We start from the raw sequence: 22,492 nt of genomic DNA, 5'->3' as shown, positions 1-22,492 counted from the left end.
CATGTGTTATGTCAGCTTTTGCATGGCAGATGGAATGAGAAGGCCAGAATAAAAGGGAAAGGGAACAATGCACAAAAATTTCACTCGTGTGCATTATTTTAATCGACTAAAGCTGCACAAAGAGACGGCAGAGCTGACTCGAAAGATCACCACTAAGCACCTAAGAAAGGTTGTCCAAATAACACCTGAATAAAAAAAAAAAAATAATGTATGAAAGGCATATTGATGGCAGCAGACAAACTCGCTTTGTCTGGTTGAGCTCAAGTAAATGACATTTTAAAGCATATACAGTGCTGTCCTGAGATATGAGTGTCATTTGTTTGGGGACCACGCTTGCAACTCAAAACATTTGGAACTTCTTTCCCCATTGAATTAAATAGAAATACCTTCAATCTGTCTCAGCCACCCAAAAAAACAACAGTTATTGCTAATGCATTCTTGATGAAAAGACACAGGTACTTTTCACTAGCCTGTTTATAGCGTTTCCTTTGCTAGCCTCAAACATGCAGAAAAAAGGGCCAAAGTGATGCGCTTGTTTTTAAATTCCCGACATCTAATTGTCTTTGTTCCATATGCTTTGTTTGACTGAGTGTGGCCACAAACAGCTTGCGGCCTCTGATTTCTATATGTAAACAACTGCTTGTTGTGGCGTCAGTTCTTGTGTCTAAAGTCAAAATCTAAAAGATGCACACAGGCTGTCGTGTTGGCGTGGGTGTGTACGTACATATGAAGAGGTGAGCGACATGCCTGTCGGGCACTCCCGTCAGGAACACGCAGCCATCAACTGCTGTCATCCGTGATGGACACATAAGGCTCGCGCCACTTCAAGACGTAACAGCATTCCTGGTCGTGAGGCGCCTCCAGACACACACTCAGCATTCCTGCCCATGTATTCTGGGGTCCCACTCCCTAATCCACTGACATCAGCAGGACATACCACGCATTTGAGCCCAAGACGTCTTGAGAAGATTCTAAAGCCGTTAGGTTCCAATTGCAACTTTCCCCTTCATTTCACGGTGAACCTGCCGCATGCGGTGCTGCCGCTTGACTTTTGATGTTGCTCGCCTCACCACAGGAGGCACCACCTCGTCAAAATATGACTTCTGTCTGTGAGCGTGGGTTTCTGTGTACGATAAACGGTGTGTGAGTGTGCAATTATCGTACAAGCACAGGTTACGAGCATATGTAGGTAGCACGTGCAACCTCGTGCAGTTACTTGCTAAGCGCTAATAGTCTGATGGCTTTGTCGGTCGCTCATATTTAGAGGCGTAACCAGCTATGACGATTTATGTATTTATCAGGCGACGTTTCTTTCTACTTAACTGACTTCTGGGAAACTTTGAGGAGGAGTCGGCTACGAGAAAAGGAACAAGCCTTCACATTGTAGAATGGATCCAGATAAAGCTTTGACCTTTCTTATTGACTGGAAACACAGCATTCCTAATGAAAAGTGCATGCGTGGACAGGAGGTGCAAAGGTCTTCACTAGGAGTGCAAACTATTTTGTTGACCTTGAAAGCTGTACACTTCAATTACTGGTGACAAGCTTAGTCATAATGCCATCCATTCGTTTCTATAACGCTGAATCTAATTAATATGAATATGATAACAATATCCGCGCTGATACTGTGCATCAAAAAATGCTCCAATATTAACACACTGATACCACTTCACTCGTGTGATATATAACCTTTGGGCATGTGGAGGAAATCCATGTCAGCTGTAAGACATTTTATTAGTTCAGGGAGCATCCTTAAGTCCTCAAGCGTGGGTAGAGGATACGACAATCTTTTCTGCAGTTTTGATTGTCCGTTGTCGTCCTTTTTTGCGGCAGCGCCAAACCTGACTGTGATGGAGAAACACAGGACTGACTGCTTTGTAAAACTGCCTCAACAGCTCCCGTGGCAGGTCATGCTTCCTCAGAAGCCGCAGGAAGTACATCCTCTGCTGGGCCTTTTGGAGGATGGAGTTGATGTTGGTCTCCCATTTCAGACCCTGAGAGAGTGTAATTCCCAGGAACTTGAATGTCATAACAGTTGACACGGTGTAGTTGGACCGCCTGAGGGGGAGGTGTGGTGAAGGATACTTCCTGAAGTCCACAATCATCTCTCCAGTCTTGAGCCGGTTCAGCTGCAGGTTATGTTGGCCGTACCATCTTTGATGAGGCCGATGACTGTGGTGTCATCTGCAAACTTCGGGAGTTTGACACCCAGCTATGCTGAGGTGCAGTCGTAGAGAGAAAAGAGCAGTGGAAAGCGGTCACAACCATGGGGCGCCCCAGTTGTGGTGGTGCCTGTAGATGAGGTGGTATCCTGAGCCTCACCTGCTTGGTATTGTGCCTTAGGAAGCAGTAAATATACTGGAAGATGGTGGATGAGACGCTGATCTAGAGAAGCTTCGAGGAGAGGAGTTCGGTGATGATGGTGTTGAACGCAGAGCTGAAGACTACGAACAGGATCCTTGCATTGTTTTGGAAAATAGATGGGAAATTCAAACTCACATTCACAACAACGATTTGAAGTTGAAAGCCGGAGTATCCACAGAAAATGCATTCAATTAAGGGGGGCGACATCCAAACTCCACACAGGAAGGCCCAAACTGAGATTCACACCCTAAAGCTCAGTACTGCAAGGAATATATGCTAACCACTGCAACACCGTGCTGCCCTTCAGCCAACATGAAAACACTGAAACATTGACTCCATTCATGAGAAAAGTTATCTCTTGGCTGCATTTTGGAGAAGGTGCTTTAACATATCTTGGTCATGCGTCTTCACTTTGTGGACAAGACGGCACCAGCGACAGCGGCGTTTTTTTTTTTTTTTTTTTTCCTTTTTGAAACAGAACCCAGCAAAGCGTGGTTTCACAACAACGCTATCTTCCCACGAGCTCACTCTCGGCCCATCAGAAAACATCCGTGACAAGAGCTCTTGTAACCACAAAATCTGAACACGAGTGATGATCGTGAATGAAATGAGACGGAGCTCATCTTTAATTGGTGTGTATTCCGTGACTGTAATTTAGCAGCTTCTGAAAATAAATTGTGAAACTACTCAGCCGAGTCCACCTTCTGGTTTACCTGTGACTCGCACACACAAATAAATGACATCAGCTATGACACACACCGGGACCACATCATCACCTCTAGGTCAATAGTTTTAATGGAATACCATTCCAAAGATTTATGGGACTAGTGTGTCGATAAGTGATGTCATCATCTTTCCAATCTGTGGTTATTGTGGGGTGGATGCATGGAGGGTTGAAGTTGAATGACTTTTCACGATAACTGATCCTGTTGCTCAAACCTTTGTGTGTTGCTTGGAAAGAGCTCGCTCACAATCAACGTTGAATGTTTGCTTCCAAAATGTGTGTGGAGCCACCTTTTGACAGCCAGTCCATTTAGCCACTCCTATCCAACACAAACACCCCGCTGGGCCCCCGAGGGACTTGAAGATTGTGAAAGTGTTTGAAGCGCCGCGTGCCACGTGTGTGTTTGTAATTGACTCATTAGGGCCTCTTTGCTGCAATGGAGCTTAAACAAAGGGTTAAAGGAAACACAACTGAGCTTCTCTTTGTGTGTGTCAAAGTAATGAACAACATTATAGAAAATGTACAGCTGCAGAATCATCAGGTAGGTTTGTAATATTTTCATTTCCTTCCCAGCGTGAGAGGCAAAAATATGGGATCCACTACTCAAATATGCTGCAGTGCAGCTGCACACCAACGACAATTCATCCAGTCATCCACTTTATACTGTTTGCCCCAGTGTTCCATAACCTCTGCTTTAAAATTGAATTTGTTGCTACATACTATTAGGGACATCTCGATCACGTTACTTTTGCGCCAGAGTCATTTAAATTTGATTATCTCCAGCTACCGAGTCCCAAGCCCCAGACAAAATGCGAGTGCATCCAAATGATTTTAATTGCCTTGAATTTTGTTTATGCAAATAAAGCTGTGCCACCATCTCTTTAAATGCTTCTAATCAATTAATTGCAGCAATTGTGCACTCATAGGGCCACATTGTATGATACAAAACCAAGCCATTGCTATTTTATTTAACCTCGAGATTTTTTTGTCATTGTACGCCCCTTCAAAAAAAAAAAAATAAATAATAATAATCTTCGATTAAAAAACACACTGCTCAATGAAAAGCATTTTTTCCCCGACACTTTTTTGTACATCTATTCAAGCGCCTCGCGAATTTGCCCGTCCCGGTGCCAAGTCTGCACGGCGTGGGCACCGGGCAGCGCAGAGATGTTGCGGAGGCGGCTCACCCGTAGAAGGGGTCGTAGAGAATGTAGGTCAGTCGTTCGAGTTGAGTTCGGTTCGGGATCCTTACAGAGCAACACGCCCACTCTCGCCTGCTGACTCAAGCGCGCTCGCCAACGTCGCGCTCGTTTTAAAACAATGCAAGTGATGGCCGATTTGCAGCGCGCACACTTGCAGGTATCACATCGGGATTGATTAGCTAGGCTTGCGTTCATCAGGTAATTACAGTATTGTGATTTTGTGCAGCCGCCCACCTTTTTAGAGGATGAGTGTGAAAGTCCCGATGAGGAAAAACGTTTAGCGCGATGCTCCCAGTCAGATGAACAAAATTCACCGTCACGTTGTATGATTATCATACAACAATGGAACGCAACCTGCTGGAGTTTCATCAATGAGAATGCTTCCTCTAAGCGTTTACGCACGGGCGTAGGCGGCAGGTTGTTCCCCTGAGCTGATTAGCACATTAATTATAATACAAGTAAAAAAAATATCCGCAGCGGTCAAAGTGCATTACCTTGACACAAAGTGTATTGTCCTTCCCCGGCGCTGCGCAGTCGGCAACTGTAGCCTTTTGCCGTTCAACACGCGGCCGCTCATCGCACAAGAGCCACGAACAAGTGCACTTTTCAGGCTGCTTTGTTCCTCTCGGGCATGTCCGAAAAGGGTCCGAGGAAGAAGGAGCGCGAGAGACGATGCGAGCTATTTTTCCTCTGTGGACGGCGGAAGCGTTCACAGAGTGACTCGAGCGCTCCCGTGTTAGTCGCGTTGCTCCTCTCGCACTCACTCGCGGCGAGGGAGAAGAGGAGGAGACAAAAAGGCAACACCCCGAAATCCGCCTCCGCCTCCTCGTTGATCGCGAGCTGCCCAAAACGCGCACTGAAGCGCTGCCGCCGCGGCAGAAAAGCAAACCCACGCGCGAGCATCAAGTCCTCAAAAGTCGCAACGTTTTCACACATTGTCATCCACGCGCAAGACTGCCCACGCTCTTCGTGGACTAGGTCATTTGACGACTGCGTAACTGAACATCCAATACACACCCGTGAAGGACCCGGATTCTCTCAAACTTGCATTCATCGTTACTTAAAAAAAAAAGACAATTGAATGTTGATTGTGCCCATTTTGCCTCATCCCGATCACCTACGTCAACTGGTTTCATTTTCCCTCTGCAGCCGATTTCTGTGAGTGCATTATTTCTTTAAATTAATGCAGCCCTATGGGGGCACAAACCCGTGCAATCTGTAGGCCGGTCCCAAGCCCGGATAAATGCAGAGGGTTGCGTCAGGAAGGGCATCCGGCGTAAAAACTGTGCCAAACAAATATGAGCGTTCATCTAAAGAATCCCATACCGGATCGGTCGTGGCCCGGGTTAACAACGCCCGCCCCCGGCACTGCTAACCTGCAGGGCGTCGGTGGAAATTCAGCTACTGTGGGTCGAAGACAAAGAAGAGGAGGAAACCGGATCCAGCGTCAGAAGAAAAAGAGGAATGCACAGAGCCTACAACTGAGTGTAGGGACTTTGAATGTTGGGACTATGACAGGAAAAGCTCAGGAGTTGGTTGACATGATGATTAGGAGAAAGGTTGATATTCTGTGCATCCAAGAGAGCAGGTGGAAAGGTAGTAAGGCTAGAAGTTTGGGAGCAGGGTTTAAATTATTCTACCACGGAGTAGATGGGAAGAGAAATGGAGTAGGGGTTATTTTAAAGGAAGAGCTGGCTAAGAATGTCTTGGAGGTGAAAAGAGTATCAGATCGAGTGATGAGAAATTTGAAATTGAGGGTGTTATGTACAATGTGGTTAGCGGCTATGCACCACAGGTAGGATGTGACCTAGAGTTGAAAGAGAAATTCTGGAAGGAACTAGATGAAGTAGTTCTGAGCATCCCAGACAGCGAGAGGGTTGTGATTGGTGCAGATTGTAATGGACATATTGGTAAAGGAAACAGGGGCGATGAAGAAGTGATGGGTAAGTACGGCATCCAGGAAAGGAACTTTGAAGGGCAGATGGTGGTGGACTTTGCAAAAAGGATGGAGATGGCTGTAGTGAACACTTATTTCCAGAAGAGGGAGGAGCATATAGTGACCTACAAGAGCGGAGGTAGAACCACGCAGGTAGATTATATTTTGTGCAGACGATGTAATCTGAAGGAGGTTACTGACTGTAAAGTAGTGATAGGGGAGAGTGTAGCTCGACAGCATAGGATGGTAGTATGTAGGATGATTCTGGTGGTGGGTAGGAAGATTAAGAAGACAAAGGTAGAGCAGAGAACCATGTGGTGGAAGCTGAGAAAGGAAGAATGTTGTGCGGCCTTCCGGAAAGAGGTGAGACAGGCTCTCGATGGACAACCGAAGCTCCCGGAAGACTGGACGACGACAGCCAAGGTGATCAGAGAGACAGGCAGGCGAGTACTTGGTGTGTCATCTGGTAGGAAAGGGGAGAAGGAGACTTGGTGGTGGAACCCCAAAATACAGGGAGTCATACAAGGAAAGAGATTAGCGAAGAAGAAGTGGGATACTGAGAGGACTGAGGAGAGGCGAAAGGAGTACATCGAGATGCGACGTAGGGCAAAGGTAGAGGTGGCAAAGGCTAAACAAGAGGCATATGAAGACATGTACACCAGGTTGGACACGAAAGAAGGAGAAAAGGATCTCTACAGGTTGGCCAGACAGAGGGATAGAGATGGGAAGGATGTGCAGAAGGTTAGGGTGATTAAGGATAGAGATGGAAATGTGTTGACTGGTGCCAGTAGTGTGCTAAATAGATGGAAAGAATACTTTGAGAAGTTGATGAATGAAGAATATGAGAGAGAAGGAAGAGTTGAAGAGGCAAGAATGAAGGACCAGGAAGTGGAAATGATTACTAAGGGGGAAGTCAGAAAGGCATTACAAAGGATGAAAAATGGGAAGGCAGTTGGTCCTGATGACATACCGGTAGAGGTATGGAAGCAATTTGGAGAGATGGCTGTGGAGTTTTTGACCAACTTATTCAACAGAATACTAGCGGGCGAAAAGATGCCTGAAGAATGGAGGAAAAGTGTTCTAGTTCCCATTTTTAAGAACAAAGGGGATGTTCAGAGCTGTGGGAACTATAGAGGAATAAAGTTGATGAGCCACACAATGAAGTTATGGGAAAGAGTAGTGGAGGCTAGACTCAGGACAGAAGTAAGTATCTGCGAGCAACAGTATGGTTTCATGCCTAGAAAGAGTACCACAGATGCATTATTTGCCTTGAGGATGCTCGTGGAAAAGTACAGAGAAGGTCAGAAGGAGCTACATTGTGTCTTTGTGGATCTAGAGAAAGCCTATGACAGAGTACCAAGAGAGGAACTGTGGTACTGCATGCGTAAGTCTGGTGTGGCAGAGAAGTATGTTAAAATAGTAAAGGACATGTATGATGGCAGCAGAACAATGGTGAGGTGTGCCTTAGGTGTGACAGAGGAATTTAAGGTGGAGGTGGGACTGCATCAGGGATCAGCTCTGAGCCCCTTCCTGTTTGCAGTGGTAATGGATAGGCTGACAGATGAGGTTAGACTGGAATCCCCTTGGACCATGATGTTCGCAGATGATATTGTCATATGCAGTGAAAGCAGGGAGCATGCAGAGGAACAATTGGAAAGATGGAGACATGCACTGGAAAGGAGAGGAATGAAGATTAGCCGAAGTAAAACAGAATATATGTGCGTGAATGAGAAAAGTAGAGGGGGAAGAGTGAGGCTACAGGGAGAAGAGATAGCGAGGGTGGACGACTTCAAATACTTGGGGTCAACAATACAGAGCAATGGAGAGTGTGGTCAGGAAGTGAAGAAACGGGTCCAAGCAGGTTGGAACAGCTGGCGGAAGGTGTCTGGTGTGTTATGTGACAGAAGAGTCTCTGCTAGGATGAAGGGCAAAGTTTACAAAACAGTGGTGAGGCCGGCCATGATGTACGGATTAGAGACGGTGGCACTGAAGAAACAACAGGAATCTGAACTGGAGGTGGCAGAAATGAAGATGTTGAGGTTCTCGCTCGTAGTGACCAGGTTGGATAGGATTAGAAATCAGCTCATTCGAGGGACGGCCAAAGCTGGATGTTTTGGAGACAAGATTCGAGAGAGCAGACTTCGATGGTTTGGACATGTTCAGAGGCGAGAGAGTGAGTATATTGGTAGAAGGATGCTGAGGATGGAGCTCCCAGGCAAAAGAGCGAGAGGAAGACCAAAGAGAAGGTTTATGGATGTGGTGAGGGAAGACATGAGGGCAGTTGGGGTTAGAGAGGAAGATGCAGGAGATAGGCTAAGATGGCAAAAGATAACACGCTGTGGCAACCCCTGACGGGACAAGCCGAAAGGAAAAGAAGAAGAAGATTATTTCTTTAAATTGTAGCGTTTCTCTTTTGCTATTGTTTTACTTCCAAGTGTCTTTTTTGTTTTGTGTAATTGTTGCATTCGCAGGGCATTGGGCGGGTCAGCCCTAGTAGAAATTTAATACCATAAAAACGCGAATGTATTTTACTGTATTGGCAGTCGCTATTGCTTTGTCTCCATTTGAGACTGGGAGGGAGAAGCTATCTAAATATTCAGTGGTAGCTTGACTTATGCTATATATATATATATATATTATATATATATATATATATATATATTCGGCCATCCATTTTCTTTGCCGCTTATCCCCACGAGGGTCGCGGGGAGTGCGGGAGCCAATCCCAGCTGTCAACGGGCAGGGGGGGGGGGTGCACCCTGAACTGGTTGCCAACCAATCGCAGGGCACATGGAGACAAACAGCCGCTCTCACAATCACACCAAGGGGCAATTGAGAGTATCCAATTCATGTTGCATGTTTTTGGGATGTGGGAGGAAACCAGAGTGCCCGGAGAAAACCCATGCAGGCACAGCGAGAACATGCAAACTCCACACAGGGGGTCCAGGATTGAACCCGGGTCCTCAAAACTGTGAGAAGATCCACGGTGCCGCCTAGTATTAATATGTTGTGTGGCAACCCTAGTAATTTTTAAAAGCAAATCTTCTTACAGGCATTGTTTGTTTTTCTTCTTTTAATCGTCTAGTTCATTCGTAAGACCCTCGAATGAACCTTACAGGGTCCATAAATTCTGTGAAGGAACTGCAGAGCTCTTTGTGCGCAGTCATGAACACACAAACAGCAGGCTTGTTGGCATCTCGCAAATTAGGCCACATTCATGTGGGTGGCGGACTTTATTTTGAATTCGCTGTATGCAGAAGCTCGGCGCAATGTAAAGCTGTTTTGCTATACAGTGGGATTTTCAAAAATGGCGTCGGGGCATAGTAACAGATCAATATCGCAGCACTTTCTCTTCCAAATTACACTAAAGAAAGTCCAACTGCTGTGGAGACGTGGTTTAAGACAAATGGTGTAGAGCGACATTTCCGATTCAATTTTACTAATGGAATATTTTTCATTCCCTAATCCAGGACCAGAAAAGTTCTGGCTAATAAACAAAAGTTACGGTGGCATAAATAATCTCCAATCAGAATGTAACGAAGCATGCAGGGTTAATGACTGCCACGAGTGGTTCTAATGTAACAGTGTGTATTGGCCAGTGGAGACTTGCAGTGGGTATCATGTGTCCGGTCCCCCCTCCCTCCCTGACCCCCCACGGCCAACCATTGGTATTAAACACTTTAAGCACTGAGTAGACCCCAGTGAATAGATGGGTCTGTTCAGTGGTGGGTTGGGGGGGGGTGATGGAGATCACTGACACCATCTATTCAGTAACAAAACAAAATGGACTGAAAGACAACGGACAGAAATAAAGAGATTGGAGCAAAAAGAGAGGATCATTAACAGTCTTTTTAAACAGGGGGCTTTCTTCAGGCTACGGCTCCTCCGAGCCATGCGGTAGTGGTAGCAATGAATTACATTTATTCCGTTACATTTGAATTGAATAACTATTGGGGAAAAAAAAACTACTTGCTGGAGTAGTTTTGATGAAACATACCACCCAAACCAAAACACCTGTTTTATACCAAATTATCTTTCCCTCATTGAAATGAATGAAAATGCCATTAATCTGTTCAAGCCAAAGGCCCCCGCAGTCACCCCCCCCTTCCTATAACGTGTATCATAGCACCTCATAAGACTTTTTTTGTTACAGTACATCAATTGAGTGGCCATTGTTGTGCTCCTTCCGGTGTGCCCACCTTAGTTACATGGGGGCAGTATAAGAGACAAAGATATACTATTTATTGAGATGTCTAACTCCTTTGAGCTCATCAGTACGGCACTAATATTAGTTGTTCTTCGCAGACAAAGACTACTATAAGACTGTATGATATTATCTGTCTAGATGTGTTGCTGCACATTCGTAGTTTATATATTTTTTGTGTCTCCTTGACAGGCTTTATTATCCATCCATCTATTTTCTTAACCACTTATCCTCACAGGGGTCGCAGGGAGCGCTGTAGCCTATCCTACCTGTCAATGGGCAGGAGGCGGGGTACACCGTGAACTGGTTGCTAGCCAATCGCATGGCACATTGAGACAAACAGCCGCACTCACAATCACACCTAGGGGCAATTTAGAGTGTCCAATTAATGTTGCATTTTTTGGGATGTGGGAGGAAACCGGAGTGCCCGGAGAAATCCCATGCAGGCGCAGGGAGAACATGCAAACTCCACACAGGCGGGTCCGAGATTGAACCCGGGACTCAGAACTGTGAGGCCAACGCTTTACCAGGTGAGCCACCCTGATTTATGACATTATTTTGAATTAGTCACCAGTTATAAGGTACTTGCACGGTTTTTGTTTTCATTTACTTACCCTTAGTGATTATTAAGAGAACTAAACTTTAACTGAAGTAATATTTTTCTAAAAAAAAAAATAGTATCCATTGAAGAGTACAATTTTTGACTACGCATCCCATCTCTGGAGGTGTGTGTGTGTGTGCGTGCACATGTATGAGACTAACTTGTTGACATGCTGTCAGGCGTTAGATTCAACTTCTGGCATTACTGTTGCATGGAAGTGTTGTTGGAAATGAAAAGAACTGCTTCTGTGACCACACATACACACACAGTCAACTAGTTGGAACTCACAATCTCTCTCCAGGAGGCGGAGCTTAGAGGGGGCTTCATTTTATTTATGTCAAGCCTCATCCGAGTTTCTGGAAGGGGCAGTTGGACGCCGGCCTCAGTCTGTCTGGCCAACTTTTACTTTGAGCTCTGACTCACGTCCAGACATGTCTGCCACCGTGTTTATTTGCTTCCCTCTTTCACAACTAGCCACCTTTTCACGAAATAGACCGACCGCACAGTACACTGGGGGTCCATCCTTGCTGTATAGGGGGGGTATAATTAGGCGACTGTATAATGACAGTACACATGCAAGGTCACCGAACTGACCCTGGGAACCTGTCAGTGCTCGACTGATGAAAGAGGGAAGAGACCTGGGAAAACTCGTCCTCCTTATCACACCAGGAACACACACACACAGCCCACATAAACACACACTCATCATGTAAGCATAGTTACGCACATGATGAGCCTGTGCTTCTCAGCAAAAGTGAAATATTTTTATCTTCCTCACATCTGAGCGGAGGAGAACATAAAACAGGATCCATCTGGCGTGGACTGGAATAGACACGCGGCGCCGCTAAACAAACGGGTTTGCAGTAAACTGCGTTTATATCAATACAGCTGCTGTGTGTCAACGGCACTGTGTCGGTGACACAACAGCCAGCTGAGAGCGAGTCCATTAACACTCACTGCTGTCACATGGCTTAAAGGGGAAATCCACTGGTTTGCATTAACAATGTATCCAATGGTTCATGTAATATGTACTCTATTTTAATGTTGTTAATGATGTTAAATCCTCTCTCATTTAATAGTGTTTTGAGAAGGTTTGTATCAACAATTAAGAATTTTCAGGGGCACTGCCATTTTGTGAGTCACATGACCTATGTGCATGAATGTTGCGTGTTACGTGCCGCAAAAAAAGGCTCGATTACATGGGACACCATTTATGCCCAGCGCTGATTTCTCGGATTTAGCCTCATCTGATGAAGAAATAGCAGTATCGGTTGATCGAGAAGACGGAGGAATATTTCCATACATAGACGTGAGTGGCACAGCTCCGGAGCTCGGGGGAGCCATGAGCTCGCTTCACGAGCCGTGCAAGCGAGCTCCGGGGCTCGGGGGAGCCGGTACTCGGTGCCACTCACGGCTGTGTATGGAAGTATTCCTAACCCTATTGTAGGCAGCAAGTTTTTTGTTTTTGTGCAACATGATCAAAATCCAAATTCTATCAGTAGTAAAAAAAAAAAAAAGAAATAATTGCTTTTTAAACAGGTACTCAGTTCATTTCAGCCTACACTTTTATACTTATGTGCAAGAGGTGAATCTTTTTTTTTTTTTTTTTTTTTTTTTACACAATTATCTGTACTCTGGAGAAGAAAAGTAAGCACTATTGTATGCTTCAACATTTGCAGCCTGGTTGTGGACAATTTAAAATCTAATCAGGGTGGATGATAATTCCACAACACTGAATGAAAATAAAACATTTGAAATTAAACCACGATTTTTAGTTATAACTTCCTAACGTAGACTTTGAAGGATCTAAGACACAATGGCATGTCAGCCTCACAGTCAGTTCTTGAGGTTTTGGGGTTGTAGGCTTGTGAGATTAATTGAGGTTAAGTGGAAGAGCTCTCGTGGCAGCACTGGAAAAAGTTTATTTTTTTTTTTAAATCAGCTTGATTTGCATTTTCATTGAACATTGTCTGCTTTCCATTTTGACAAATGGGAAGAAGGAGAATATGAATGAAATTTACAACGCCAACCGTTTTTTGGCCTTTTCGGAAACCGACGATGCACTCGGGATGGAAGGAGGAGAACAGGAAGGCGGAACGGGAGGAGGGCAGGAAGAAATGCACAGTGGGAGTCGAGTGGAGGTGGGGGGGGCGTCAAGGTGGATTGTTATGCGCATCACAAACCCCCGTCACACCCTTTTGTTAAAAGTTTCAAGGCTCACGAGTGTTTGTACCAGGTGTGCGGGTGTGTGCGTGCACGTGTAGTTGTGTAGATTTGAGGCGGCTTTTAGCCAAAGCTCCAAATCTCATCTTCAACCGTGCAGTTTCATTTACCCCCTAGAGTGGAGCTCAGCAAGTACTTAGGTAGGATGGAAGTTGACGAAGGGCATGAATGAATGAATGTATGTGTATGTGTGTGTGGGGGTACGCCGGGGTGGGGTGGTGGTGGGGTTAACTGCGGGAACCAGTCTTGTAAAGAATGAGCCTGATCATTTCCTTACAAAACAGCAGCAGCATCAACAACAAAATAATTTCTTTAATCAACGTGTTACTTCAGGTTTTTCTTGCCATCTCAGGAGGATTTGTAACCCTACAAAGAATCTGGCAAGATTTCAGCAGACAAAGTTAATACATTTTCTTTGATGCTAAGTTAAAATTTGAAAGTATTTATCAAGTGAAAAAAAAAATCACCTTTTAGCGAATGAAAATCATTCCAGCCAACTGTTTGCATATTGCATATATACAGTACTCTTTTTTTTTCTAACCACTTCAATTATTCAAGTGTAAGAAAAAACACAATTATAATGCATGAGGAAAATTGTATTTTGGGGGTGAAGTGTGTTTATGTATCTGGCTTTTACTTACATAAGAGAAGTGCAAAAGAAAAACATCCATCCATCCCTTTTCTAAGCCACTCATCCTCACAAGGGTTGCGGGAGTGCTGGAGCCTATCCCAATTGTCAACGGGAAGGAGGCAGGGTACACGCTGAACTGGTTGCCAGCTAATCGCAGCGCACATCGAGACAGACAACGGTCCCCCTCACAATTACACTTAGGGGCAATTTTGCAACCTTGATACTTTTGTAAAATATTTTCACTCAAATATTTGTTAACAATTCGATATTTGTTCCAATATTTGCTTAATTTTTTGTATAATGTCACATTGTAGGTTTTTTTGTGTAATATTTTGAGCATGAACGCTTCGCCTCGTGTCAAGTGTACCTATTATCCCTTCTTCTATTACTCTGCCCCATTCTTGTGCAACTCCCACTGACAGTAATCATCATTTTGGTCACTAAATCGGCGAGACGACATTTTCATTATGTTCCATTTCTATGTAAGTATTTATCTTTGTCCTTTTATGTTCTAACTCACCACCGATGGTGGCATATGTTGACTTGGCCGATAAAGATATTGGTAAAGATATTTTTTTTTTCAAGCATGTTCGGATAGCTTTGAATTTCCCACTATTTGTTGCTCTTCAGGCATTTGTTTTTGTAATCTTTCCCCTTGCTTAAATCGTACAATGATATAATGAGATCTACAGGAAGAGCGGGATCAGTCTTTTTCCTTCAAGGAAATGTGGTAAAATTGGTTGTCGGGACCAGAGTGGTGACCTTTGAACTGCTGAGTCACCGCTTTTATTTCCACTGCTCACTCATATTGTTGACATGGTAACACATCCCTCTGAACTATGTGGGGGTCCTCAACGCACGCACACCCTCACACACGCAACATTTTGGCCGATGGATAGCCTGGTGAAGCTCCCCGTGTTGTTGAGGACTGCAGACCGAGTCCCTCAGTACTCGTATTCCTTTTCAAGGGTGCCATCAGAGGAAGCCAGGAAGTATAAGGGATTATATCATTCTGTTGCCGTAGCTTTCGCAGGCCTCAGCAGTGGGGGGCTATTCGGGAACAGCAGCCGTTATGATGGTTTGGGGATTTGGGCTTTAAGGAAAGGTATCCTGAAACTGTATCAAGTGATACAATTCTGATTGACTAATCTGCAACAGTAGGTTCGGACGTGCTGTGTCATGAGAAAAAAAACCCACACACATTGAATCGCATTTCTATAGATCAGAATTCAGGCATCTTCTAAAAGTTGATTAAAAAAATGGATACGTACAGAATGGGATGTCGACAGCAAAAGTATCTCATAGATCGGATCTACCCGACCTGCTGAATGAGAGCTTGACAATTAACACATGCCGATTTTAAACTTCTGCAAACTCAATCAAATTTGGTCAAAATATGCTAAATTGGCAGTGCATCCACTGCTTAAAAAGATACCACAAATAATTAGTCATACTTGTCTGACGGCCCTCTAAATCCACAGCCCAGCCCAACTAAAGGCTATGAAACGTTAGATAGTTAAACGATCTGTATCGTTTACTTCCATGTTGTCAGTGCTCAGCGTTGATGTTTGTAGAGTTATGTGGATTTGAAAGGGAAAAAAAAGAACATAGCCATTAAAATCGGAATTTATCACTTGGACCTGCAGTGGAAATCCAGCCATCACCATATTGTGTAACATTTTGTTCAACAACACAGTTTCACACTATCAAAAAATAAGATCACTCTGGGGTGATCAGACAGGAGTGCTTTCCGAGCATTCCTGCGACAACTGATTGCAGGCAACTGGATTTGAGTGCGAATGTCAAGTGCGCATATGTGAGTTCATGCGTGCTTGCGAGTGTGACAAAAATTGAAATAAAGCAACCAGATTCAGTATCTATACCTCATATAGTGGATTCAGAACAGCTCTCCTCAGGATGTGCGTCTCATTTGGTTTTGAAAACGTGCCGTGAGTACCAAAAAGAAGTTAACAATAAATTGTTCCTTCTACAGTGCATGCAATGGGGAAAAAAAGAGGGGTGCGGGGTTCTGACTGAAAAGGGAGGTGTGGGGCCAAGGGTGGGGGTGGGCGTAGGCCAGCAAATCCTCCGCCCATATGGTACTCCCTGTAAAATCTCTTGGCATGTTAGTGTATTTCCGTATGTGCGGGCACCTCCTTTGTGCCACTTTAGCCGACGCGCAGATTAACATAATTTTGCTTTGTCAGTGGCACCTTGCTGGTGCGGATTTTTCCACTTACATCAGCGGCGCTACTATACATTTTTGGTGGTAGGTTTCCGTGGTTTTAAGAAGGATTCGTTGTTCCCTCAGGTGTGGCGTGATAACAATAGAGAGGGAGGAAAAAGACAGGATGGGGTGTCGCTTTATTGGCAGGGGAAGTCATTGATTACACGCCACGCTGAGCGGACGGACTCCAAGGGGAAAGAGCATGAAGTCATCAAGGCCTGCGGGGGGAATGAGGAAGGTGGAACTGACAAGCACAACGCAGGCGCTGTCGGCCTCTAAAAACACCACAAAAGACAAGCTGACTCCTGACAAGTTTGCGTGGCAATAAATTCCATGTTTAATATGACTCAATTCGATGTATACGCCGCCAAATCACAACAGAAGAGTCAATATTATGTCACAATGAACTGCTTTGGAGACGTTCTCATTTCACCCCAAAAAGTTCAAGTCCAACTTCTTTCACTTTGGCAAAACGAACGTCATCAGATGGCAGAAGGTATCGTTAACCTGTTACCATTCAAATGCAAAATAATAGGCTAAATAAGATCAAGTTTCACACAAAGTAAAAATATAAATTGAGACCAGATCATTATTTTACTATATATTTTTTGTGACATTTTTGGTTGGTGGCATGGGATTTTTAATATACAGTACATGCGACAATCCTGTAGACTACGGAGAAGTATGAATATGAATTTGTGTGATCAACTGTAGGTTGTCAGCTTGCTGAAGCCTCCGTCCGCTGCCCATCTTGCCAAGCTGAACTCCAACAACCTGGAGGTCTTCGGCGCTCAGGGTTCTTTGCCTCCCTAGGTTCCTCCTTACTCAAAGCTTTAAGAACCGGCGATTTCCCAAACACTAATGTATTTTTTGCTTTTTTTGGTTTTAATAATTATTATAATCAGTGTGGCACTGCCCGTGTCCTTGTCAGTGACTCCTTTTCTCACTCAGAGTCTCTCTGGAGACATCATTATCAACATCATCATTATCATTACTCAGGCTGTGTGCACACACAGGGTGGGGCTGATTCCCGAGTTGTTTTTTGGATGGAGGGCAAGTCTGACTCATTGCACAATTGAGCTGCAGGATCTCAGCAGGAGGCACCTGGGCGTGTATTTGGGCGTGCACGTGCGTGGAAGAGAGCGTTTAGTTCTTTGTTGACCAGCAGATGGGGTCAGAGTACAGCTCTACTCCTGTACTTGTTTGGTTACTCACACGCAGGTGCACACATTATCGTATGCACGCGCCAAATTCGGAGGCGAATGGCGACAGTTTTGGAGGTGAACGATGGGCTCTTCAGGTATTGATTTGAAACTGATAAGCGATGCTGGGCCGCCTCCACAGTCAGAAAAGCAAATGACTCACCCGTCTCCAACAATAAATAAATAAAAGGTCATGGCACCAATGTTTCATTCAAGAAAGCTTTCTGGTCTTTCAATTTCTCTGTATTCTCAAACATTGTGAAGGGCCCACTTCAATTTAATTAATTTATTTTTTTGCACAATGACAATAACAGTAAATCCATCCCGTTTACACAGTTCCAGCATTTCGATGGACGCTGTTTTGTTTCGTGTATGACCCGCGTCACATGAAGGCATTCATAATTGACAAGGCCCATGTGGAGAAGCAGGGTGTTTCCTAGGGTAACCATAGAAACCCAGAGTTTACTGGTGGGGAAAACGGCTGAGCGCGAGAGCTCAACGAGACGTAAGCAAACGGTCTGCGTCCAGCGGGGTGCAAAACAAGCCTTTCCTCATCTTTGTTCAAGGCTTGCTCCCCCACTGTAAATGTAAACTGTATTAATGAGAGAGGTGAATATGAGCACCAAATCCCAATCCCAATGAGCCCGTTTGCCGAGGTTTCAGACATGACCAATGATGCTTCTGCAAAGCCAGGCACAACTTTGACAAGCAATGATTTACGACACGTCACCATCGCTGGGGAGTAAACCGAATCAGAGGCCATGGTCCCCTAACTGACAAAGGGCCACACCTCGTCGGTGTTGCACATTAACCTCACACACGTGACCTCCCCATGACCCCAATCTTGCGTGTGAGAATGATGTGTGTGTGCGTGTGTCGAGAGGGAGTTCTACTTCCAGATGTGTGGAACTCAGCAGACAGGCAGAGGCCCTGCGCAGGAAGTGGATTAGCAACTCGAGGCCTCTCTGACTAAGAGAGTGCAGACAGGTCGTGGTCCAGTCACCATAAACAAACCAAGTGGACAAGGTGACACAGTCCAATTAGTCACTCTGAGGCACGTGATGACTCAGATTTTAATTGGCTATATATTGAGGCAAATACTGCCATTTTCCCATTTATTCTCAGAACAAAGACATTGGCAACCCCCCCGCCCCACCCAAAATCAAAAGAGCTGTCAGGGCAAATTGATTGGGTTGTGACCTCTGTATGAGCAGAGAGGGGCCTTTATGTATAATGGAGGAGAGTGTTCTGTGCAGTAAAGAGTGAGATGAAGCGGAATCATCCCAGATGAAGCGGTTTCATCTTGACAGGTCCCATTGGGAGGGAAGAAAACTACAACGGTCACACCGCCCTCTAGCGGCATAAATCAGATTTTGCGGTTAACTGATCAATGATTTTTTTCATCTTGGGCCTTTTATAGTGTTCTATAATGATCTTTTTCCAGTGTGATAATGCAATTATTTTCTGGTTTAGTTCCAGCTTTGACTTGCCAGGGTGAAATCTCCTCAATGTCATCAGCAAAGGGGGCGGCTATGAAATCAAGTCATGCAATGGGACTGTGTTGCAACTGAATGACTAGGGGATGCATTTTTTTGGTGGTTGCCATGGAAATGTCAGTTCATGGCCAGCTGTGGGATTTTAGCAGCAGGATTTCGCAAAGTGTTACACGTACTCACAATCACAGTCGACAGCGAGCTAATGTGTGTGTGGTTTTTTTTCCTTTTGCAGTTGAGGAATGTGAACAGGCGTTCAAACGTCTCACGCCGAAGAGCTGCAAGTTCACAAAGAAAAACTTTGTCCTTTTCCAGTGAAGACAAAACTATACACCTTCTGATTCACACATTTTCCATTCAATTCATTAGACAAATGATTTGAGATACAAATGTTTTGAGTTACAAGCATGCTCAGGGAGTAAATAGGATTTCGAGGCACCGCTGTACCTGAATTTCTACCTTGTCCAGTTTTTAATCAACTAATTTGTTCCAACTTCAGTGGAATTCAGAATTCCTTACAATCCATCCTCGTATTTCCAAATGAGTGTTGACGTCAGAACGAGACAAGAAAATACAACTCACCCGTTCCTCAGATCATCAATGTCCACATCGTCTTCATCCTCCTCATTGCCACTTTTCCCACCGAGGTCACTGTCGCTCAGATAATCCGCTTTCAGCAGGGATGGATCCGCGTCGTTCAGCTCTTCGATCAGGTGGATGCGAGAGGCGTGACTGATCCGGAGGGCGAGGTCCGACTGGCTGTTGACCGCGGACGGCGCATCGCCCGCCTGGAGACGTGGGCTCGCTTGACCGTGGCGCCACGACAGTGGCGAGGAGCGATTGGATTGACTGGAAATGGAAAACGCAGCAGCTTCATCACTGTCGTAGCACACGGTCCCCGCCAAACAGCTAAAGAATGAGAAAGATGGTGTTTGAACTACTTTAGGGGATCAAACAATGTTGATGAGAACAAAAAGATAAAATGATGATTAAAAAAATATGAATTGATTCCAAAAGGTCAATTTTGTAACTTTTTTTTTGGCATGTGGCGGGTAATAACTGGATCAAACAAGTATTGTAAATAATGTCTTTCCCGTTTCCACTATGTCAGACTACTGCCATCAAATCTTCGAGTATCTCGGGCAGACTGTGGCGACACTACACGACATTCATCCCAATAGCACCGCATCAGGTTTATTTTTTACGATCGCTGGCTTTTATCGTCAAATCGAACACTGTCGAAGAGGCAGTACCATAAAAAGTGGTGTTACTGTTGCGACGATGATACTGCGTGTCGACACATTGTGTGTGTGTGAGGGGATGAGGAATGGGGAATGAAGAAACAGGAAAGACATAGTGGTCGTTTCTGGTGCTTAGGAGATTACGTTCATTCAAGGATTGCTCAAGGTATGCTCACATACTTTTAATATGATACGGCTCACAAGCACACAAGAAAATCTTGTGCAGCCTAGCAAGCTCAAGCTAGAAACATGTCGGCGTTCCATCGAATTATGCATTGCAACTGTTTCTGCAAACACAATTCAAATTTGCACCGCAGGGCCAGCAGCATTTCTTTCATTTGGTTGTTTTGAGCTAGCCAAGTTCAACTTGCAAAGTACGTCTGTAGCGGTCTCCAGATGGGAATACTTTACAAATTAATCAGCATCTCTGGTGGGTATGCTGTATTTTATGATTTTCTTTTTTTTTTTTTTTTTTAAATCATGTTCTCAGATGACTATCGATTCCGTATTACACCAGACAAACTACAACCGGTGGCAGAGCTATTTCAGAGCTACATGGGCAGGTTGTGGAATATCTTTCGTGACATGAAATCACCATGCCAGGTTGTTACAGTTACAGTCTGGTATGAAAAGTAAAGAAAATGTATTCCATCCAGGAAGAATCTGCTGATTTGCTGTTCTTCGTGTTGGGCGTTCCCACTGAATGGCTGACAGCGAGCGCGAGGATGCGTGACAGGTGAAACACGCACTCAAGGAGGAAACCTGCGCACATGCCGATTTAAGTAACCCGAACCAGACGTTGGGAAAAAGAAAGCAGATAAAGGGAGAGGAAACGCATGCCCATAATCGAAGTATTATTGTGTGTCTCTGTGTCTCTGTCTCTGTCGTCAGTGTGCATCTGCAGGGGGAGACTTTTGAAGGCAGCCTTGAGCTAATCCCCCATCACTTCTGCATACATTAAGCAGTGTGAGGTGCAAAATGACAAAATCAAAGGTTTCCTTTACTTGAAAATGGAGTGCTTAAAGGTTGTAAAGAATCATGTCCGTAACCACCAACAGCAATCTGCACATTCCAACTGAAAATGATGACAGTGTTGTGGGCATTATGATAAATATTTCTTATTCCGTGTGGATGAGTGTGCATGTGTATCTGACCTGTGGTTCAGCTGCACCCCTCTCAGGCTGGTCATGGTTTCCTCCAGGTTCTGCCGCAGGTCCAAAACATTTTGCACCGTCTTCTTCCTCTGGGATTCTGAGTCTGCAGCAGTGCACGCAAACAAACATAAAATGGATATTTTTAGACAGCAAAGGCCACACTGGAGCATTTCTGACAATTGACAACATCTATTCATTCATTTCCTACATCGCTTATCCTCAATGGGGCTGGCAGATAATTTGGTGTTCAACTTATCTAACAAGCACATTTTGGAATACGGAGGAAAAACACATTCGAGCGCAGGGAGAGAATATGAAAACTCCGCACAGGATTCAAACCCCCAAACTCAAAACCATGAGGTGGATGTGCCAGCCGCTCCCCCACAGTGCTGACACCGACAACATCAATGCTAAATATACTGAAAAGATGAATGCAAATATGGTTTAGTCAATTTGATGTTGGTAACAACAAAAATACACTAGAAGAAAACCAAAAAAAGAGGAACTGACATCCATGATGGAAATGTGTCCTCTCGTTGCACTCTGACACTTCAAAAAAAGTGGAAAAGAGTTCTGGCGCTTAGCGACATGTTCGGGAAAGTTGCATAAAATTAGAAGCAAGAAGATAAAGCTAGAATGGCCACTGTTGACATAAGTCTGTCATCCACTACACAGGTTTGAGGACCTTGCGTGCATCTGCCCGCATTTGCCCTGATCAGATGGACCAAAATTGCGTTAGACCACCTGTGCCAAAAACAGAAACGTGGTCCGAGTAGGCGCAGGTCTAAACAGACTTTCTGACAGCAAAATCTTTTTCCGCCTCACGCATCTCCAAGGGCACACCCGCAGGTTTTGCGTTTCCAGGAAAATCAAAACTAGCCAGTTTTTATCCTGAAGCACAGATGCATAATATTGATCTAAGTGTGTAAAAAAGTTATTAAAAGGTTCATTCATGAATTAAATAATTCATTAAAATATAAAACTGAATTATACTGAAAGGTTTTCTCATCCATTCAATCTATTTGTCGTATCGTAAAAAAACAAATGTTGAAACGTGTGCTATATCTTGATGAGGAAATATGGTACTCCAAAAGATTCTACTACATAATGACATAATTCAATAGAATTAAAAAAAAAACGTTTTTTGTATCACACTGCACAATTGAAAGGCTCAAGGTGTGTCTGCCTTGGACACCTAGGGGAAATTTACTGGTCACAGACGTCTCAACTTTCTCAGCATATTATTATGGCACTAATATCAATCGTTCTCTGTAGAGGATAAAGAATATA

General features: G+C 44.4%; 1 protein-coding gene and 1 long non-coding RNA gene across 3 annotated transcripts in view; both read right to left on the bottom strand.

Annotated features, from left to right (window-relative positions):
* The window catches only part of LOC133496873 (neuron navigator 1-like), a 70,731-nt gene that overhangs the window by 27,234 nt on the left and 21,005 nt on the right, over positions 1 to 22,492 (bottom strand). For both annotated transcript variants that reach the window (XM_061812938.1, XM_061812946.1), the window contains exons 5-6: positions 21,203 to 21,305; positions 19,390 to 19,716 (exon numbers count right to left, since the gene is read on the bottom strand). In XM_061812938.1, coding sequence (XP_061668922.1) covers positions 19,390 to 19,716; positions 21,203 to 21,305 — 430 coding nt within the window. The remainder of the gene's footprint in view (positions 1 to 19,389; positions 19,717 to 21,202; positions 21,306 to 22,492) is intronic.
* On the bottom strand, positions 260 to 4,516 carry LOC133496887 (uncharacterized). Its single transcript, XR_009793883.1, has 3 exons — positions 4,276 to 4,516; positions 2,323 to 2,458; positions 260 to 2,217 (listed from the first exon to the last, which is right to left on the bottom strand). It is a non-coding gene; the product is annotated as an uncharacterized LOC133496887 (long non-coding RNA).

This window comes from Syngnathoides biaculeatus, chromosome 2 (assembly GCF_019802595.1).
Source record: "Syngnathoides biaculeatus isolate LvHL_M chromosome 2, ASM1980259v1, whole genome shotgun sequence".
In the NCBI taxonomy this organism is placed as follows: domain Eukaryota; kingdom Metazoa; phylum Chordata; class Actinopteri; order Syngnathiformes; family Syngnathidae; genus Syngnathoides; species Syngnathoides biaculeatus.
This window is presented reverse-complemented; position numbering and strand designations above follow the sequence as displayed.